Here is a 17,158-nt window from a genome sequence, read left to right on the forward strand (position 1 = left end):
GGCATGTTGCAAGGTAAATATATGCTTAATGTGTACTCTCGTTTTAAGCATATGTATTGTAGGATGCACGAATTGACTAACTACAAAAATCTATGATTATTGTATTTAGGGTCTTTAGGCACACTTCTCTCATCATTATTGCGGAAAAGGATGTATAGTCCTATAATCTACCGGAAGAGAGCCCCTTTTAAAGTTATGAAGATACAGAACAAACTTTGACCAAAAAAAGAAGATACAGAACAAAATTTTATTGGCTAATGAAGAGGGGCTGGCGAGGTTCAAGAAGTGTCCAACATTGTGGATGATATGTCTACAACAATATTATATGTTTACATGAAACATTTATGCGTTTATGTGTAAAACTATACAGTTGGTCAATCGCAGTGTTTGCGGTTGCGGTTGCGGGAGATTGCGGAAGCGGATAGTTGCAGTTTCAAGCGTTATTAAGCGTTTTGAATGACTGATTTAGTATTTTAAAATAGGTGCGTTTGCGAGAGTTTACGACTGGTTGACCAGCGGGTGAAATAACGGTTAAAACATAATAAATGTAATATATAATTATATAAATGTTTAAAATACCAAAAAGATTTATTAAACTTGATTTATAATTAAAATTCATTAGAAAATACTAAAATAATTATTTAAAAAACAAATAAATTTTATATTGAAATACTTATTACTTTATGCATTTGGCTTTTTACCAAAACTTTAATCAAGTAATTTGATAAATGAAAAAATATATGTTTTAGAACGTAGATCTTCTTTCTTAAATCTCACACACTCAATAAGTTCCGTGGGGCAGTATTTGCATCGGTAGTAATGATCAAACGAGAGTTGAGAAGAGTCACTCGAGATTTGTTTTTATATTTTTCACAAATAATCATATTTTCTTAAATTTTTAATGAAAATATTATATTTATTTAGATATTTTTGAACCTGCATGCGATGTGCCATTAAATTTACATCAAGTTTTTTGGGTTATTGTTAATTGAAATCTTATTTTCTTCCAGTTTTTTATTTTTTTAATATTTTCAATCATATTCATACTTCATTTTCTCTCATCCTTAGTGAATAAAATAGCTAGATAAAAGATATATAAAAAATATACTTCATTATCGTTGATTTGTTTGAAGTTAAAAAAAAAAAAAAATTCAAAACGTAATCGCCCGCAAACACAAATGGTTGCAGGAAGCAGCTTTTGGAATTCAGTAGTTTGAAGCGGTTGGAAACGATTTATAGCGACTGAGAGCGGTTTGTGTGATTGGTACCAATCACTAACAACCGCTACCACCTGCAAACACTGCGTTTGCGGGAGCTAGCGGGAAAACCAATCAACACCTTATATAGTCCACTATGGTTTCAAGATTTTCGTTGATAATTCTTTTTCTATTTGATAAATATTAATCAGGAAATATAGCGATAAATAACTGAAATCAGCACATTGTGTCGGTTTATATAAATGACATAAACATTATTCACCGCCGTTAATACTTATAAAAACCGACTCTGAATTTCAGACGTTAAACATACTAGGTTAGATCCGCGCGGTGCCGCGGGATGTTATTCTATACATTTTGAAATACATTTGATATTCAAAGTATGATTTTTAATTTTTTGAAATTATATTAATCATGAAAATTATGGTTTACACAATGCTAAGATATAGAATAAACCGAAAAAACCTACAATGTTTGTAACTCCGTAGTATTTGTTATTACAATCATTTACTCGTATAATTGGTTTAACTCTACTATATGCTATGTTTTTTTCTCCTATTATTATTGGAGATATATTAATGTCGTGTTATGTTGTAGTGTATTTTTTGTAGTTTACAAATTTAATCATCTAAGTTTATATAGTTTGTGTTGTTGTTACATTATTTTTTGTTTGTTTCCTTTTGTAAATTACCTGTTCTTTTTTATAACAAGTCCACATATGTCAAAGTAAGTAGACATATTTTTACTTTAGTTTGGTTTTGTGTTATTTTTTAAATATTATACTTATGTTAAACTGTATACAACATTTATAAGGATTATGTTAATTGTCAATGTTATTTTTAAAGTTATAGATGATTTAGTTTTCTTAAATTAAAACATTTGGTTTTCGATCTTAAACATTGTTTAATTTGTCACTGGTGTTCTTATATGTAAATCTTGAGAGGCAAGGAACCTTTGTTATCACACGCCAAAATTCAAACACTGCAATCATCACTGTGAAAAGGAATGAAATAGTAAATGCATAAACAATTTTGTTTGATAATACGTAACTAACTTACTCTAGTTTATGTACGCTTTAGAAAGAGAGTTTATCCTCTAATCACACTTGAGAGATTACTCTAGTTTGGTTCATATCCCTTATATATATAAGTTTTCTCACAAAAACAAAAAAATACTGACATGTTGCGCTCACAAAGCTCGAGAAATGATTTATTTATTTGTCCTCAGCTTTTAATAGTATTTCTATTTACATACCATTGTATATTTTTTTTAAATGACAACCAAAATTTAATTCTTTTATTTTCTTTATAACTTAATTGCATTACTTACTTACATTTCCACAAAATTTTAAGAACTTTTGATTCATATGGTGAGATAATATAAAATCCATATTATAATAATTTCCATAAGTTAAATCTTAATTATTATACAAGAATTTTATATATTCAAATAAAACAAAAAATATATATACTACACAAATAAATTTTATATTCCAAATTATAATTTTACCGATAAATATTATAGATTCTGTATATATAAATTACAGTAAAATTATTTATTAACTATTTTATTGTGCACATAGTGCGGATTGTTATTTAGAATAAAATAAACTGCCAAAAATGATGTTAGATTACAAATAATACGTAACCTTGTGTCCCTTAATCGTCACTTTCCTCAGTTGCCATACACAGGTTAATTTTTACTGTTTTTCTTCGACATTATTGTAACTGGGCTGGACCCATAACAGAAATCAGAAGGAATGATGTGGATTGAACAAAAATATTGAGCTGTATTAATTCTTATAATTTGATTGGCTAACTGTTTTAACTGATGTTTCAACTCCTCTTTCAACTAAAAAGCTGAGGTGTCAACATTGGAGAGTAACACATTCAGTTTTTATTGTATTGATCATGATCATCACTTGCTAACCCGAAGCAAGAAAAAATTAACGTCGAAGCTTGTTGCGTCAGTTTGAAAATCGACATTATGTTATTCAAGTCAATCATTAATTACCGAAGCTAGACTTCATAAAAAAACAAAAATCACTTTTTTGTTTTTTTTGGTATTTAGTGAATAGTGATCACTCACACAGTCACACCATTTCTTGAAGACTCGTCAATTGCTTATAAACCCCATCAGATTTGGAAACAAGCTCTCTATGACTTCCCTTCTCCACAACTCCTCCCTTATGTAACACAGCAATCATGTCTGCTTTCCTTATGGTCGAGAGCCTGTGAGCCACTAACACTGTGGTTCGTCCCTTCATCAGCCTGTCTAGTGCCTCTTGCACCAGTTTCTCCGAGCTCGTGTCCAAAGCACTTGTTGCTTCATCAAGGAGAAGCACTGAAGGATCCTTTAAAACAGCCCTCGCGATAGCCACTCTTTGTTTCTGACCACCTGATAACTGCACTCCCCTATCACCCACGTGCGTCTTGTATCCTTCTTCCATCATGATTATGAACTCGTGGGCATTCGCGGCTTTTGCGGCTTCCATGATTTCTGCCTCCGACGCGTTCTCGTTCCCATACTTGATGTTTTCGTATATGGTTGTTGAAAACAGAGCTGGTTCTTGCTGGACTAATGCTAGCTTGTTGCGCAAGCTACGTAGATTTATAGTTTTTATATCTTGCCCATCGATAAAGAGTTTTCCGTTGGTCGTATCATAGAATCTCATGATCAGTCCGATCACTGTGCTTTTTCCTGAACCACTAGTTCCCACGACCGCAAGACTTTTTCCCGCCGAAATCCAGAGATTAAGATTTTGAAAAATGGTGATTTCGGGTCTCGTGGGATAGGCGAAGCTCACGGCTCTGAACTCTATATCTCCTTCAACCTGAGTGACCAATCTTGAGTTAGGCTGGTCCGGAGGTATTTCACTCTCTCTATGTAGTACCCTAAAAACAGAACCGAGTGCTTGAGTGCCCTTCACGATATCTGGGGTTAACGCAAGCGTTTCTCCTACTGAGTAAGCTGTGACGAGCAATACCATGAAAGATTTGATACTATCCTCAAAGTTTGTCTCCTTCCGCTGAATCAAAACTGAAATGTACCAGAGACCAAGTGCGTAGGAACAGTAGGCGAGACATTGAGATAAACCGTATCCAAATCCAGAGATATGACCTTTGAGTAAGGCATTCTTGGTGGGTTTGGTTAGCTCGCTAGTAAACTGTTCTGAGATTTGCTTTTCAGCACCAAATGCAGCTACAGTTCTTATATTCACAATGGCTTCACGCGCCAATGAAGTTGCCCTAGAGTAAGCCCTTGTGTAATCTCCTCCAAAGCCTTTTAGAAACAATTGCTGTGAAATATTATAGAGCATTCAAGCTTATTCGGTTTCAAAAGTAAAAATATAGCTGAGAGAGGATCTTTGGTTTTGGAGTTACCTCGGTAAGAGAAGCGGTAATGATAAGAGGGAAACAAGCAGTTACTACGGCTGCAACACGCCAACAGTAGAAAAAGGCAAGTCCTAAGGATGTGACTGTAAGAGATATGTTCTGAACTATTGTTGAGAGGCGATCCGCTATAGCACTCCTCACCAAGGTTGCATCAGCAGATAAGATTGAAGTGAGTGATCCAGTGTTATTTTCTTCGAGATCAAACCACCCGATTTCATTCGAAAGGATAGCTGAAATTGTTGTAAAGATATATAAATAATAAAGCATTAAATCAAACTCAAGATGTTTAAAAAATGTTTATGTTTACCTGAAAACAAGGATAAGCGAACCCGTGAAGTAAGACGCTCTCCCATAAGTGTATAGAAGTAATGTTGGAGGAGATATATAGGAGTAGTTATTACTCCAGCTCCAACAAAGATAACAATTACCTTTTCGACTTGTCGCTTGATCAGACTAGGAGAAGGCGAATAAAACGTGATTAACACATAAGCAACCCCCATCGAGAATAGTGCCGGTTGTGATCCAGCAAGAACTGCACCGACTGAGCCAAGTAATGCATAAAGCCATTCTGGAGCATTCAACTTTATAAGTTCCCATATCACTGAAGACGAGCTTAAATCTCCGCCATTTGATTTTTTTTCAGTCTTCTCTTGTTCTTCCCTAAAGCTTGAAGTCCTCCTTGAGCTAGAAACTCTTCTTGAACTAGAAGATCCAGCTTGTGTTTTACAAGTTTCAGACATAATTGATCTCGAGTTTTCTTGAGGTTCTGTCTCTTGGCAATTCACAAGAGTTGCGTAATCTCCTCCTCTTGATATAAGTTCTGAGTGGCTACCGGTTTCCATAATCTGACCATTTCTCAATACAACAATCTTGTCAACATTTCTAATGGTGGATAATCTATGTGCAATGACGATTGTTGTTCTTTTTTCCATGACTGTGTCAAGTGCTTGCTGAACAATCTTCTCTGATTCGGCATCAAGAGCGCTTGTTGCTTCATCTAAAAGTAATATCTTTGGATTTCTTAGAACTGCTCGAGCAATTGCAATCCTCTGTTTTTGTCCTCCTGATAGCTGAGTTCCTCCTTCTCCAACCTATATGGAATGGTTTGACCAATATAAGAAATATAAGATTTTTTTTTTTTTTTTTGTTTGGACAAACAAGAAATATGACAAGATTTATGATCACAAAAAACCAGATAATTTACCTGAGTATTGTAACCATTGGGTAATGATTTAATGAAAGAATCTGCGTTGGCTGCTTTAGCAGCTTCTATGATCTGAACCATACTTGCGTTCTCTTTACCAAGAAGAATGTTGGAAGCTATGGTTGTGGCGAATAATGCTGGTTCTTGACTCACTAATCCCATCTGTTCTCTCAACCATTTAAGCTTTAGGCTCTTGATGTCATTTCCATCCAAGAGAATCTCCCCTGAGTTAGGTTCATAGAACCGTTGCATCAATGATATGATTGTGCTTTTCCCTGAACCACTTGGACCGACAAATGCAAAAGTCTTGCCTGAATGTATTGTGACACTAAGATTCTCAAAAACCATGCTTGGTCTAGAAGGATATGCGAAAGACACTTGATGAAACTCAATCCTCCCAGCTACATTTTCCAATGATGTTCCATTGTCGTCTAATCTCTCAGAACTTTCAAGATTGTTGTTTCCTATCATTTTAAAAATATTTGCAGCAGCAACTCTGCCTTTCAAAATTGCGGATAAGCTAGGCACGGCTTGACCCAAGGCGCTGAAAAATATAAGATAATGATTTGTATGATGCAATTTGATGATATATCAAGAGAAATATTTGGATATTTACTTACAATCCACTGTAAATGACATTGAGGATCGTTGTGAAGGCTTTTGCACCGTTGGTTTTGCCGTGGCGCACAAGAATACTTGCATACCAAAAAAGCAACGCCCAAGCACAGAACAAGAGGCTAAATGTTAATCCAATTCCTAAACCTTTAGCAATACCGCTCCTTTTACTGATTTTAAAAGCTTCCTTGAGAGACTTTGAGTAAGATTTTACAGCTTTTTCTTCACCTACAAATGCATACACTGTTCTCACCTGTGACATAACCTGATAATATATCAATAGAAAATTGTGTTAAGAACTAATTAAATAAAAATAGATCCGAATGTTTTATTAATGTTTTTGCTTTGATTTCCCATTTTGTAGCACATCATACAAATTATGTTGTTAGTTTGGGTTTGCCTTTAAAATGTTTTTGTGGTCATTTTTTCTTTTCTTTTCTGTGTAACACTTTTTCACATGTAAACACTATATTAATTTTTAAAACAAACCTCTTCTGCGATTTTTCCTGCATCAGCATAAGCAGCTTCACTCTTTTCTGAGATTGTAGACATGACTATAGCATAGCCTCCTACTGCAACTGCTATCAATGGAACCACTCCTAATGTGAGCAACGTTAGCTGCCATACCGACAAAAAACCGATGACAAATCCCGCAATGAACTGACATAAGTACCGCAAAACATGGCCGGTCTGAAAAACAAAACACATTTCATCAAGTTTCAAAGTTTTGTTTCGTCCTTATAATTAATTAGAAAGGGTTACCTTATCGCCAATTGCATCTTGAACCAAGATTGCGTCGCTTGAGATGTGAAAAATGAAGTTTGAATCTCTAGTTTCTGTATCGAAGAAAGTAATATCTTTTGCTAGGATTGATTTGAGATAACTTATACGCAATCGCCGTGTTTGTCTTTCCCCTGTTTGCATCCAACAAGCAACACCTGTCAAATTGCCAATAAACCATTTCAACTTTAAAACATGAAAAGCGTTCTTAATTAGTACTATATATATATATATTAAAAATAACAGATCAATGTTGCTAGACACGTACCGATCCAGGCTGATACCAAATTGACCAATCCTAGGTAGACCAAGTAGAGAGCATTCTTGAAACAAATAACAAAATTAGTATTAGGAACTTATTACCAAAAAAATCAAGAGGAAGAGAAAGAGAGAATCTTATTTTAGTGGTTTCTGAAGAAACCTGTGAAACGTGGGAAGATATGGCTTTAGGATCTTTATAAAGATTTCCAAGAGAATCTAGCATTCCACCGAAGAACACAAAGAAGAACGGAAGCGTACCGCCATGAATACAATTGCCTAAACCGCCTAGGAACATTAGAAAGCAATCAACATGATCTGCTGCACCAAACAAACCCATCAATGTAACTGATTCCTTCTTCATCTTTTTCTTCTCGTTCGTCATTGTTTCTGGCTCGGCCTGGATATTTCCATTAGAGGGTGGTTGTGGTGGTTCTATGTTATCCATTTTCACTGAACACAGTTACACAGTGACTAGAAACAGAGAAATACTCGAGAGCGTAGATGAGTAGAGGGGGGGATTTAGGGTGTTTGGCATGTGGGGGAAAAAGGGTAACATGCACGGGAAATACAGACAAATTTCACTTCCCTCTCGCTCATTTAATATCACCATCTGTCTAACTAATTTTTAGACAACTCAGTAAAAAGCCAGGTCCGCCCTGGCCGTAAAGTGGACCATAACGAGTTCACTTCCGTCTCGCTCATTTATCTATATTAGTCACTGTATACATTAATTATGCAGTTATAAAGAATTTCAGACTAAATAGTACATACTGTATGTTTATAGTTTTAAGTTTCTTTTTAACACAACTCACGAGTATTTTTAAAACGAAGCTTCTTTAAAACAAACTCGTGAGTACAAATAGTTCTTCTTTTGTTTTCATTTATGCATGGTTCAGCTCCACGTGAGCACCTCTAACATCGATCGACGTTGGTAATTGCAGATAATCAATGTTCTGGAAATAATTAAATAATCTTTCGCACATCTACCTTATAAAAGACTAAACTTCTTCACATTTTTTTGTCAGTTTTAGACATTAAATCGAAAATCAAACTTTGATTGATTGGCTTTTTCAATCATTTATGGAATAGGGTTTACAGTTAGAGAATTAAACTTCAGAAAATGTAGTCATAGTAAACGTGTATACGATTCTTGCTTCTGATTTAGTTATTAGTTATACTAGGTTGGTACCTGCGCTACGCCGCAGGATTTGTTTTTTATTTTATTTTATCATATTTTTCTGTTTTGTTTTTCTCGATTTCATAATTTAATATATGTTATTTGGAATCAATTCATATAAGTTTTTGATAATTTCAATAGTAATTATTATTATTACTATTATTATTATTATTTACATCATCATATGATACTTGAGTTTTTTATTTCATAAATTTAGTTTATGAAAATATTTTAAGTTTTATTACCTAATAGTTGAGAGATTACAAACCATTAGTTCTTGATTTGTTTCTCACTCACAAACCCTCTAGAATAGTAAAACAGATTACTCTTTGATGTTTACATTGTAAATGTTTTTGATGGATCTCTTAGAGTACTTTAGGTTTAGGCACTTCAAACTTTCTCCTAAATCTCACATAATTTATCTCTTACAACATTACAACATATTTATATTTGTTCTTATCTTACCCTAACACCTAAACTAAACAAACCCATTTAATCACTTGATAAGCTTACAATCAAGTTGGAAGCTTATCATTCACTTGACAAGCTTATGATTAAGTTCTTCAAGCTAAATATGTTAATCTAGCACAATCTTATAGAAAAAATAGAAAAATAAATCAAATTTACTCATTGTCACGTGTAAAAAATATGACTAACAGCGAGATACTATTTTGAATAATTTTTTAGTATAAATATAATTTTTAAACATATATATATTTTTTTTATAGAATTTGACTTATTTTTTTTATTTCATAGAATATATTATGTCTTTACACACATATTATGTAGATACAACACATTTATATTTTTAACTTTTATTTGAATTGCAATCAGCTGAGAAAATATGGTTTTGATAAAACTTCATGGATAAAATTTATTGAACACAAGTAAAGAAACCTAAATGGAAGTATAGAAATCGAAATAGATGGACTTTTTACATGTCTATGAAATGAGTATTTATATTCAATTAAATATGCTAAAACAGTTCATAGACATTGGTTAATATAACTTGTTTTGTGACTTTTGCTGCGAAAGTTTTAATACGGTCATCTACAATTCTTCCAATGAAGCTTTGCCTAAAATAATAAACATCAACCGTAAGAATATTAGTGCAACATGACATATTTCACCCCCAAAAAAGAGAAGGTACAATAGCCGGAGTCAAAAGTTGAAGCACTTGCAATTCAAAAATCTATTTCAAAATTTCTCAGTAAAAATTAACTCAATAAGTGAAAGACAACATGATGTGGCACATAGTTTTTTAATTGGTTTAGAAATCTTAGCTGTATTAATTCAAATGTTTTTATTGGCTATTGATTTTAATTGATGTGTCAAGCCATGCTTCAATGTTGAGGCTGATGTGTCAGAAGAGGAGAGCAACACATCCTTCTTTTATTGTATTGATATACACGTCTTGACGTCGGTTCAAAAATTAGTCATTGAAAAATGGATATACTGTACATGCAAATAATCATATACTCCCTCCGTTCTAATTTAGTTGTCGTTCTAGGATTTAATTTTTATTTCATATTAGTTGTCGTTTTAGATTTTCAATGCAGATGTTTGATGAATATTCCAATCTTATCACTGCTACTTTAAAGTTTCAACCAATGAAAAAATTATAAAATATATTAATGAAGGGCAAAACATAAAATTTAATAGTTTCCTTAATTTATGTGCAAAAACCTTAAACGACAGTTATATTAGAACGGAGGGAGTATGTAAAGATATTTATTATACAGTTTTAAGGCCACAAATTGAACTTTCAATTTTAGGGACCACATCGTTTAACCACCAGCATCCAAAATTCAATTCTCATAAGTTCCGTTCCATACGTGCTATATATATTTTCTCTTTAATGCATCATGCATGGGGTCTTGTCCATTACTTTCCTCAAAGAAGCTTGCTGCATAACATTACAAATTTACAATCTTGGCGACAAAAAAAGGTTCCATCTAAAAAGAGGATTACCAGATATGGTTTAGCTAATTAGCTCTCAGATATTTTTCACAAAAAGAAAAAAATACTTTCATTTAACTATAGATACAACTTTTGTGATCCGTATATTATTAATTTATATTGTCTCCTCGTATAAATATGATCTCCAATTGCAAAGTATAGTATAGCCATGAAAATCAAATACTACGTTCAATCTGAAAGGAAGAGAAAACTAAGATATATACTAGAAATAGGTTCGCGCGATGCGCAAGATATATTTAATTTTATTTTATTAATTACGATATATCTTAAATTTTTTTTCATCGAAATAAAATTTATATTAAGAATTAGAAATGTTTTCATACAACTGTTTTGTTAACCAGCAAGGTAGATTACAACACTCAGAATAATAAGTATTATGCAAACATCCATATTTTGCCAGTAAATGGGCTGCTTTGTTACAACTTCTTAAAACAGATACAATAGAAACTGATTGGAATAATGTAGACCAGAACATAATATCTCTGTAGATAGGCTCAATAGAAATATCAACTTCAGTATGATTGACGATCTTGGTTAAGGTCTCACAATCACCTTCAAATATGACATCACGTAGTCCTATGATCCAGTATTGTTGCATTGATACCAGCAGAGCTCTTGCTTCAGCCTCCAGAGGTTAACTAACCGGTCCCAGCTTCAGTGATCCCCAGTTTAATGGTGTTCTATCATGTTTACGCATTATCCAACCATACTTTCCTTGGTTAGTTAAATGATCGTAAGCAGCATCGTAGTTGCATTTAATTTTCGATGTTGAGTCAGGTCGATTCCAATGGTGTGAAGTGGGAATTGGTGCAGTGATTTTAGCATGGTCTTGGCTTGTGATACCTCTGATCCAATCTCGAACGTCCGCTTTTGCTCTTAGTAGAATGGTTGTTGGATTATCTTGGGTGCCATTAAAAATAAAATTGTTCCTAGCCTTCCAGATGTGCCATAAAAGCCAAAAAGGTAGATACCTTGTTTGTGGTGTTATATCCGTTTCGAGTTGCAGTTCAAAAATTCCTTCTAATAGCGTTTCACAGTTTAAGAATACAGAGTATAGAGAGGTTGTAGGAATATTTGCCAACTCCCATATTGATTGAGCATAAGGACATAGGATTAAAACATGTTCGATTGTTTCATCATTCTGGAAACATCTAGGACAAACTGGGTCCAAATTCATACCTCTGGTGTTTAAGCGGGTAATTGTAGGCAATGATTTTGATATTAGACGCCAAAGGAAATGCTTGACCTTTGGGAGAATATTAATTTTCCATACCTTATTCTTTAGATCAATCGAACCATGTGGAATAGGTGGTAGGTTGTTTTGTTGGGTTGGGTTGTGCATTGATAACCAATACCCCGATCTAACTGTATATTCACCAGTCTTATTATAGTTCCATACTAACCTGTCTGCGGTTACCCTTCTTGGGAGATAGATGTTCTTTATTTTGTCTTGATCCTCCGGACTAATAGATTCAGCAATAAGGTCTGTGTTCCAGTGTCTATGGTCTATGTTCTTTATGATATAGGTATCTAGAGTTGCTTCGGTTGTTGGATCATTGGTACAAATAGGCTTTGGTGAATGAGTTGCAGTTATATTATCCAGGTTGGTCCGAATAGAAAGACCATCTCCTAAAATGTATCTCGAGCCAAGTTTTATGATTTTTAGTCCTTCAAGAATTGAAGCCCACCCATATGATTGGTTTTTCCTCTGTTTTGCATCAAGTAGGGAAGTGTCTTTGAAATAGCGAGCTTTATAGACTTTTGCTATTAGTGTATCAGGGTTTTGTAATATTCTCCATGCTTGTTTTGCAAGCAAAGCATCATTAAATTTTGATAAATCTTTAAAACCAAGGCCTCCCTCCTTCTTTGAATACTACAAACGTTTCCAAGCAATCCAGGGAATTCCCCTGTCCTGATTGCTTTTCTCCCACCAAAATCTTTGCATTAAGGAATCAATCTCATCTAGTATGCCTGTTGGGATTTTAAAACATGACATGGAATAGACAGGCATGGCTAATGCTACTGATTTGATTAAAATTTCCTTCCCAGCTGGGGATAGGTGGCGCCCTCTCCATGCTGATGTTCTTTGTTTAACTTTCTCGATTATGTAATGAAACATTTCACTTTTTTTTTTACCAAATTGTTCAGGCAAACCTAGATATTTGCCTCCACCTCCATGGTTTGGGATCTTTAAAATGTTTTTCAGGCGATTTTGTAATTGTCCGTGTACTCTTGATCCAAAGGTTATCATAGACTTACTTGTGTTTATTTTCTGGCCTGAGTAGTATTCATAAACATCAAATGCCTCTTTGATCGCTTTACAATTCCAGGAATTTGCTTGACAGAAGAAGAGTGAATCATCAGCAAACTGCAAATGTGTAATGGCTGGCACACCATTTCCAATTTTAACTCCATGTATATCACCAGATTGGACTCTTGTTTGTATTAGGTGACTCATAATATCTGCACATAAGATGAATAAATATGGTGATAGAGGGTCCCCTTGACGGATGCCTCTTTCAGGGACGATCGTACCATGAGGTTTACCATTCACTAGAACCGAGTAGCTTACAGAGCGAACTGTTCCCATTATCCAGCTAATCTATTTGTCTGAAAAACCAAATAATCTCATTGTCACTTCGAGGAAATCCCACTCAACTCTGTCGTAGGCCTTGGTTACATCAGTCTTTATTGCCATGTAGCTTTGTGACACTCTTTTCCTTGATTTCAATGAGTGCATAACCTCATGAGCAATCATGATATTATCAGTGACCAGACGTCCCGGAATAAAAGCCGCTTGGGAATCGGAGACTATAGTATTCAAATGCTTCTTGAGGCGGTTTACCAAACATCTTGATATTATCTTATATAGTACATTGCATAATGCAATAGGTCAGAAATCTGAGAGAGTTTCTGGTCTATCAATCTTGGGAATCAAACATATATTCGTATGATTCAGTCCTGGTTTCATGTAAGATGTTTCGAAGAATTCGTGGACTTCACGAATAATGTCAGAACTTAGAACTTCCCAATATTGTTTGTAGAATCGCGCCGTGAGCCCATCAGGACCTGGTGCTCTATCATCACCAATGAAGGATAAGGCCTCCTTTATTTCCTCACTTGAAAACTCATGAGTTAGCTCGTCATTCATTGTTTGCATCACTTTGGTAGGGAAATCCCCAAAATCGATCGGAGAGACAGGAACCTTGCTTGAGGTGTAAGCTTTCGTAAAATAATTTTGAGCCAGCCTCCCAATTTCAACGTCACCTGAGAAAACATCATTGGATTCGTCCTTTAAACTGACTAGGTGATTCTTTGCATATCTTGTTTCTGTGCTAGCATGAAAAAACGCTGTGTTCCAATCTCCCAGATGCATCCACCTATTTCGACTTTTATTTTTCCAATAATATTCTTCCTCTCGATAGGCCTGACATAGCTGATGTTGAAGTCGGGGGATAGATTGTCTATGGATTCTATTAAGACTACTCATCGCTTGATCACGAGCTTTTGAAAGAGTATCTATTTTTTTTGCAGAGTTTATATTGACGATATATCTTAAATTTATAAATATATTTTTGAATTGGATTTTTTAATATGATTTTTTAAAATAAATGTTTAATATGTGTTCCTTTATATATGTGGTTCTTAATGTTTGGATGCAAAATAAAATAAAAAAAACATATCAGAATTTTTTTTGATTGAAGTAATTAAATCCCTCAAAGTTTGGTTGTTTTGGATTTTATTATTTTGTGATAAATTGTTAGATTCTTAGAGCATCTCCAACTCCACTCTATTTTAAAGTCAATACTCTGTTATAGAGTAGCATTTGCTCTAAACCCTAATCTATATCTTACTCTAAAATAGAGTAAATGGTAGTATTACTCCATATGCAACATTACTTTTTTAAACTAACTCTATAAAATAGATTGATACATTGAAAAAAACTATACTCTATTATAGAGTAAAAAATAAAATATATATTGGAGATAGCCTTACACACATGAGGTTTGTGTAGAGACCATATTCAGACATTCAAAACGAAAATTGAGTATTGATAATAGTTTACAAATATTTCTAGATAAATCTCATTTTTCCCTCCATCTTTTCCAAAGCTCTAATATATGGATGCGGTCAAGATTTATATGATGATTCGCTAGATCTCTATAACCAGAAAATTATTAGCGAAACTCATCAACCATGAAAATAAACAAATAAAAATTATGTTTTAGTCTCAATCGTAAAAAAAATAATTGATAAATATTTATCTCTTTGCGAGTGGTTTTACAATATTATATATCCTTTAACTCAATTTTAATATTTGACTTTCTTTTTGACTCCCCAATATGTTGCTATGGTTTGATTTTCTTCAATTAGCCTCTTAACAAATTTCTTGTGAATGAGAAACACTATATGAATGCTTAAAATGTGTTATACTTCTACGATGATGGGTTATTTCTCGGTCCTTGTCTCTATTCTTATTTATTATATTCTTATAATTATAAAAATATGAACTCTCCAACATGTCATTTGGTGTAGATGGAAGGGAAGACAAAATCAGAAAAATTGATATCAACAATAGATACATTCTAATTATTTTTCTGACATAACTACATTTCTAATTTATTTTAACTTACATCTAAATGTTTTTTAATTAACTATATTTGAGCTTATAATATCTATATGTTGATTTTTCCATCAGATTTTGAAGATTTTAAAATTTGATAAGTGAGAAAAAAATCTGACCGACTCAAATTCATCCAATCAATAAACTAAACTTTTAAAACTTGAATTTTGTACTATACTAATGAGATTATGAATCTAGACAATATGTTTTACAAGGTAACAGAACAATCACCAATGATCATTTTGAATAATTAATAAGTGTATTCATGATTTATCATATGCTCCGGTATGTACTCTCTTGAAACAACCCGACCCTTTTTTTTTTTTTTCTTTTTAATAATTAAATACAAGATATAATTAGGTATCCCATACTACTTAATTAAACAAACCAACCCACACACGGTAACCAACCAATAATAAACCAACATCCAATTACATGCACAGCGGAAACATATCAATAATACAAAACCAATACAGTAACACTTCTATCCATTCTATCCAGCAACCTAACATATCTCTATCCAAGGTTCCATCCTAAACAATATAACAAAGACCAACAACATACAAACGAGACCCTAGTTCATCCTCCTCCTCATCGCCATGATTCCACGTCACATACCTGCACACCACAAACAACAATTGAGATGCGTAAGTATTATCATAAATACTTAGTGAGGCCGTCCTCCCATCTACTGGGTTATACACACAAGCATATAAGACCCTCAAGTTTAAGCAAAACAAACAACACACAACAATACATCAAACCAGGAAAACAAGTCTCGACAAAGACCAGTGTCGACCGATTCCTCACGGTGTCGATCGATGCTACAAACAATGGTGTCGACCGATGCTAAACAGTGTCGACCGATGCCACTCCAAATGGTGTCGACCGATGCTTCCTAGTGTCGATCGATGCCTCCTCTGCAGACACGATCTGCGCGAAACCGAGCATCGAACTCTCCTTCCCAATCATCTCGAATCCGTCTCAAACTCACCCAATTACCTCAGAAAACACTGGGAATCACAAAAGCAACGATCCCAAGCAACAAAACAACACAAACAACAAAGAAAACACACAAACAAGAGAGATCTCATGCTTAGATCAACCATGGTCAAGCACTCACCTCAAGAACAGGAAGATTGGATTGAGAAACGTGGAAAACAACACCTCCAGAAGCTCCCCCTTCGTTTACAGCAACAGCTAACCCTCCTACAGCCTCAGATCTCTCCAAAACTCCAAGAACAAACCCAGAAAGTCACAGAAACGTTTTCTCTCTTTTCTCTCTTTCTCTTTCTCTCAAAAGCGGCGACTACCAACAAAATAACACGACCTAGGGTCGTTTTCCCCTTTTACACACGATTTAGGGATTTTAATTGAACCAAACCGAACCAATCGACAATTAAATCAAACCCGACCAAACCGGAAAAACATGGTGTCGATCGATGCCACCATGTGTGTCGATCGACACCCACACCAAATCTACAAAAATTGGTTCGCGGATGTTACATCTCTAATCTTGTAATCACCATTAATACAAAAACTTTTGGAATAATGCATATTAAAATATGGCTCATGTTATAAATTTTTTTGAAATATCTTATACTTTATCTCGCATTAAATTTTGGATAAAATTCATGAAAAGAAAAATGTATCAAATTTAATGTTTTTTAAAAGGTAGGAAAAGAATCACTAGTGATTATTTTGGATAACTAATAAGTGTATTCACGGTTTATCATATGCTCTAGTATGTACTCTCTAATCTTGTAATCACCCTTAATATAATTTTTTTTAGAATAATGCATATTAAAATATGGCACATGTCATAACGTTTTTTGAAATATCTTATACTATATTTCACATTAAATTTTGGATAAAATTCATGAAAAGAAAAATGTGTCAAATTTA

The 17,158-nt window shown here is 33.9% G+C and overlaps 2 protein-coding genes and 1 long non-coding RNA gene across 4 annotated transcripts; all 3 read right to left on the minus strand.

Moving 5' to 3' along the window:
• Positions 1-3,155: 3,155 nt before the first annotated feature.
• LOC104723165 (ABC transporter B family member 14-like) lies at positions 3,156-8,172 on the minus strand. 2 transcript variants are annotated; one of them, XM_010441488.3, is made up of 9 exons: positions 7,633-8,172; positions 7,480-7,534; positions 7,194-7,369; positions 6,921-7,121; positions 6,437-6,696; positions 5,817-6,360; positions 4,920-5,703; positions 4,601-4,842; positions 3,156-4,515 (listed from the first exon to the last, which is right to left on the minus strand). In XM_010441488.3, exons 1-9 carry the CDS (start codon positions 7,915-7,917, stop codon positions 3,310-3,312), a joined length of 3,753 nt encoding a protein of 1,250 aa, XP_010439790.2. In that variant the 5' UTR covers positions 7,918-8,172; the 3' UTR covers positions 3,156-3,309. The 2 variants fall into 2 exon arrangements, with proteins under 2 accessions (XP_010439790.2, XP_087340238.1); XM_087484112.1 differs by having other exon boundaries at positions 6,437-6,684; positions 7,633-8,045.
• Positions 8,173-11,263: 3,091 nt separating this feature from the next.
• Positions 11,264-13,219, minus strand: LOC147948724 (uncharacterized). Its single transcript, XM_087468277.1, has 3 exons — positions 12,889-13,219; positions 12,511-12,600; positions 11,264-12,429 (listed from the first exon to the last, which is right to left on the minus strand). Exons 1-3 carry the CDS (start codon positions 13,217-13,219, stop codon positions 11,264-11,266), a joined length of 1,587 nt encoding a protein of 528 aa, XP_087324403.1.
• Positions 13,220-15,631: 2,412 nt separating this feature from the next.
• On the minus strand, positions 15,632-17,124 carry LOC147948725 (uncharacterized). Its single transcript, XR_015579898.1, has 2 exons — positions 16,377-17,124; positions 15,632-15,871 (listed from the first exon to the last, which is right to left on the minus strand). It is a non-coding gene; the product is annotated as an uncharacterized LOC147948725 (long non-coding RNA).
• Positions 17,125-17,158: the final 34 nt, after the last annotated feature.

This window comes from Camelina sativa, chromosome 2, assembly GCF_030686135.1.
Source record: "Camelina sativa cultivar CO46 ecotype springtype chromosome 2, ASM3068613v1".
In the NCBI taxonomy this organism is placed as follows: Eukaryota; Viridiplantae; Streptophyta; class Magnoliopsida; order Brassicales; family Brassicaceae; genus Camelina; species Camelina sativa.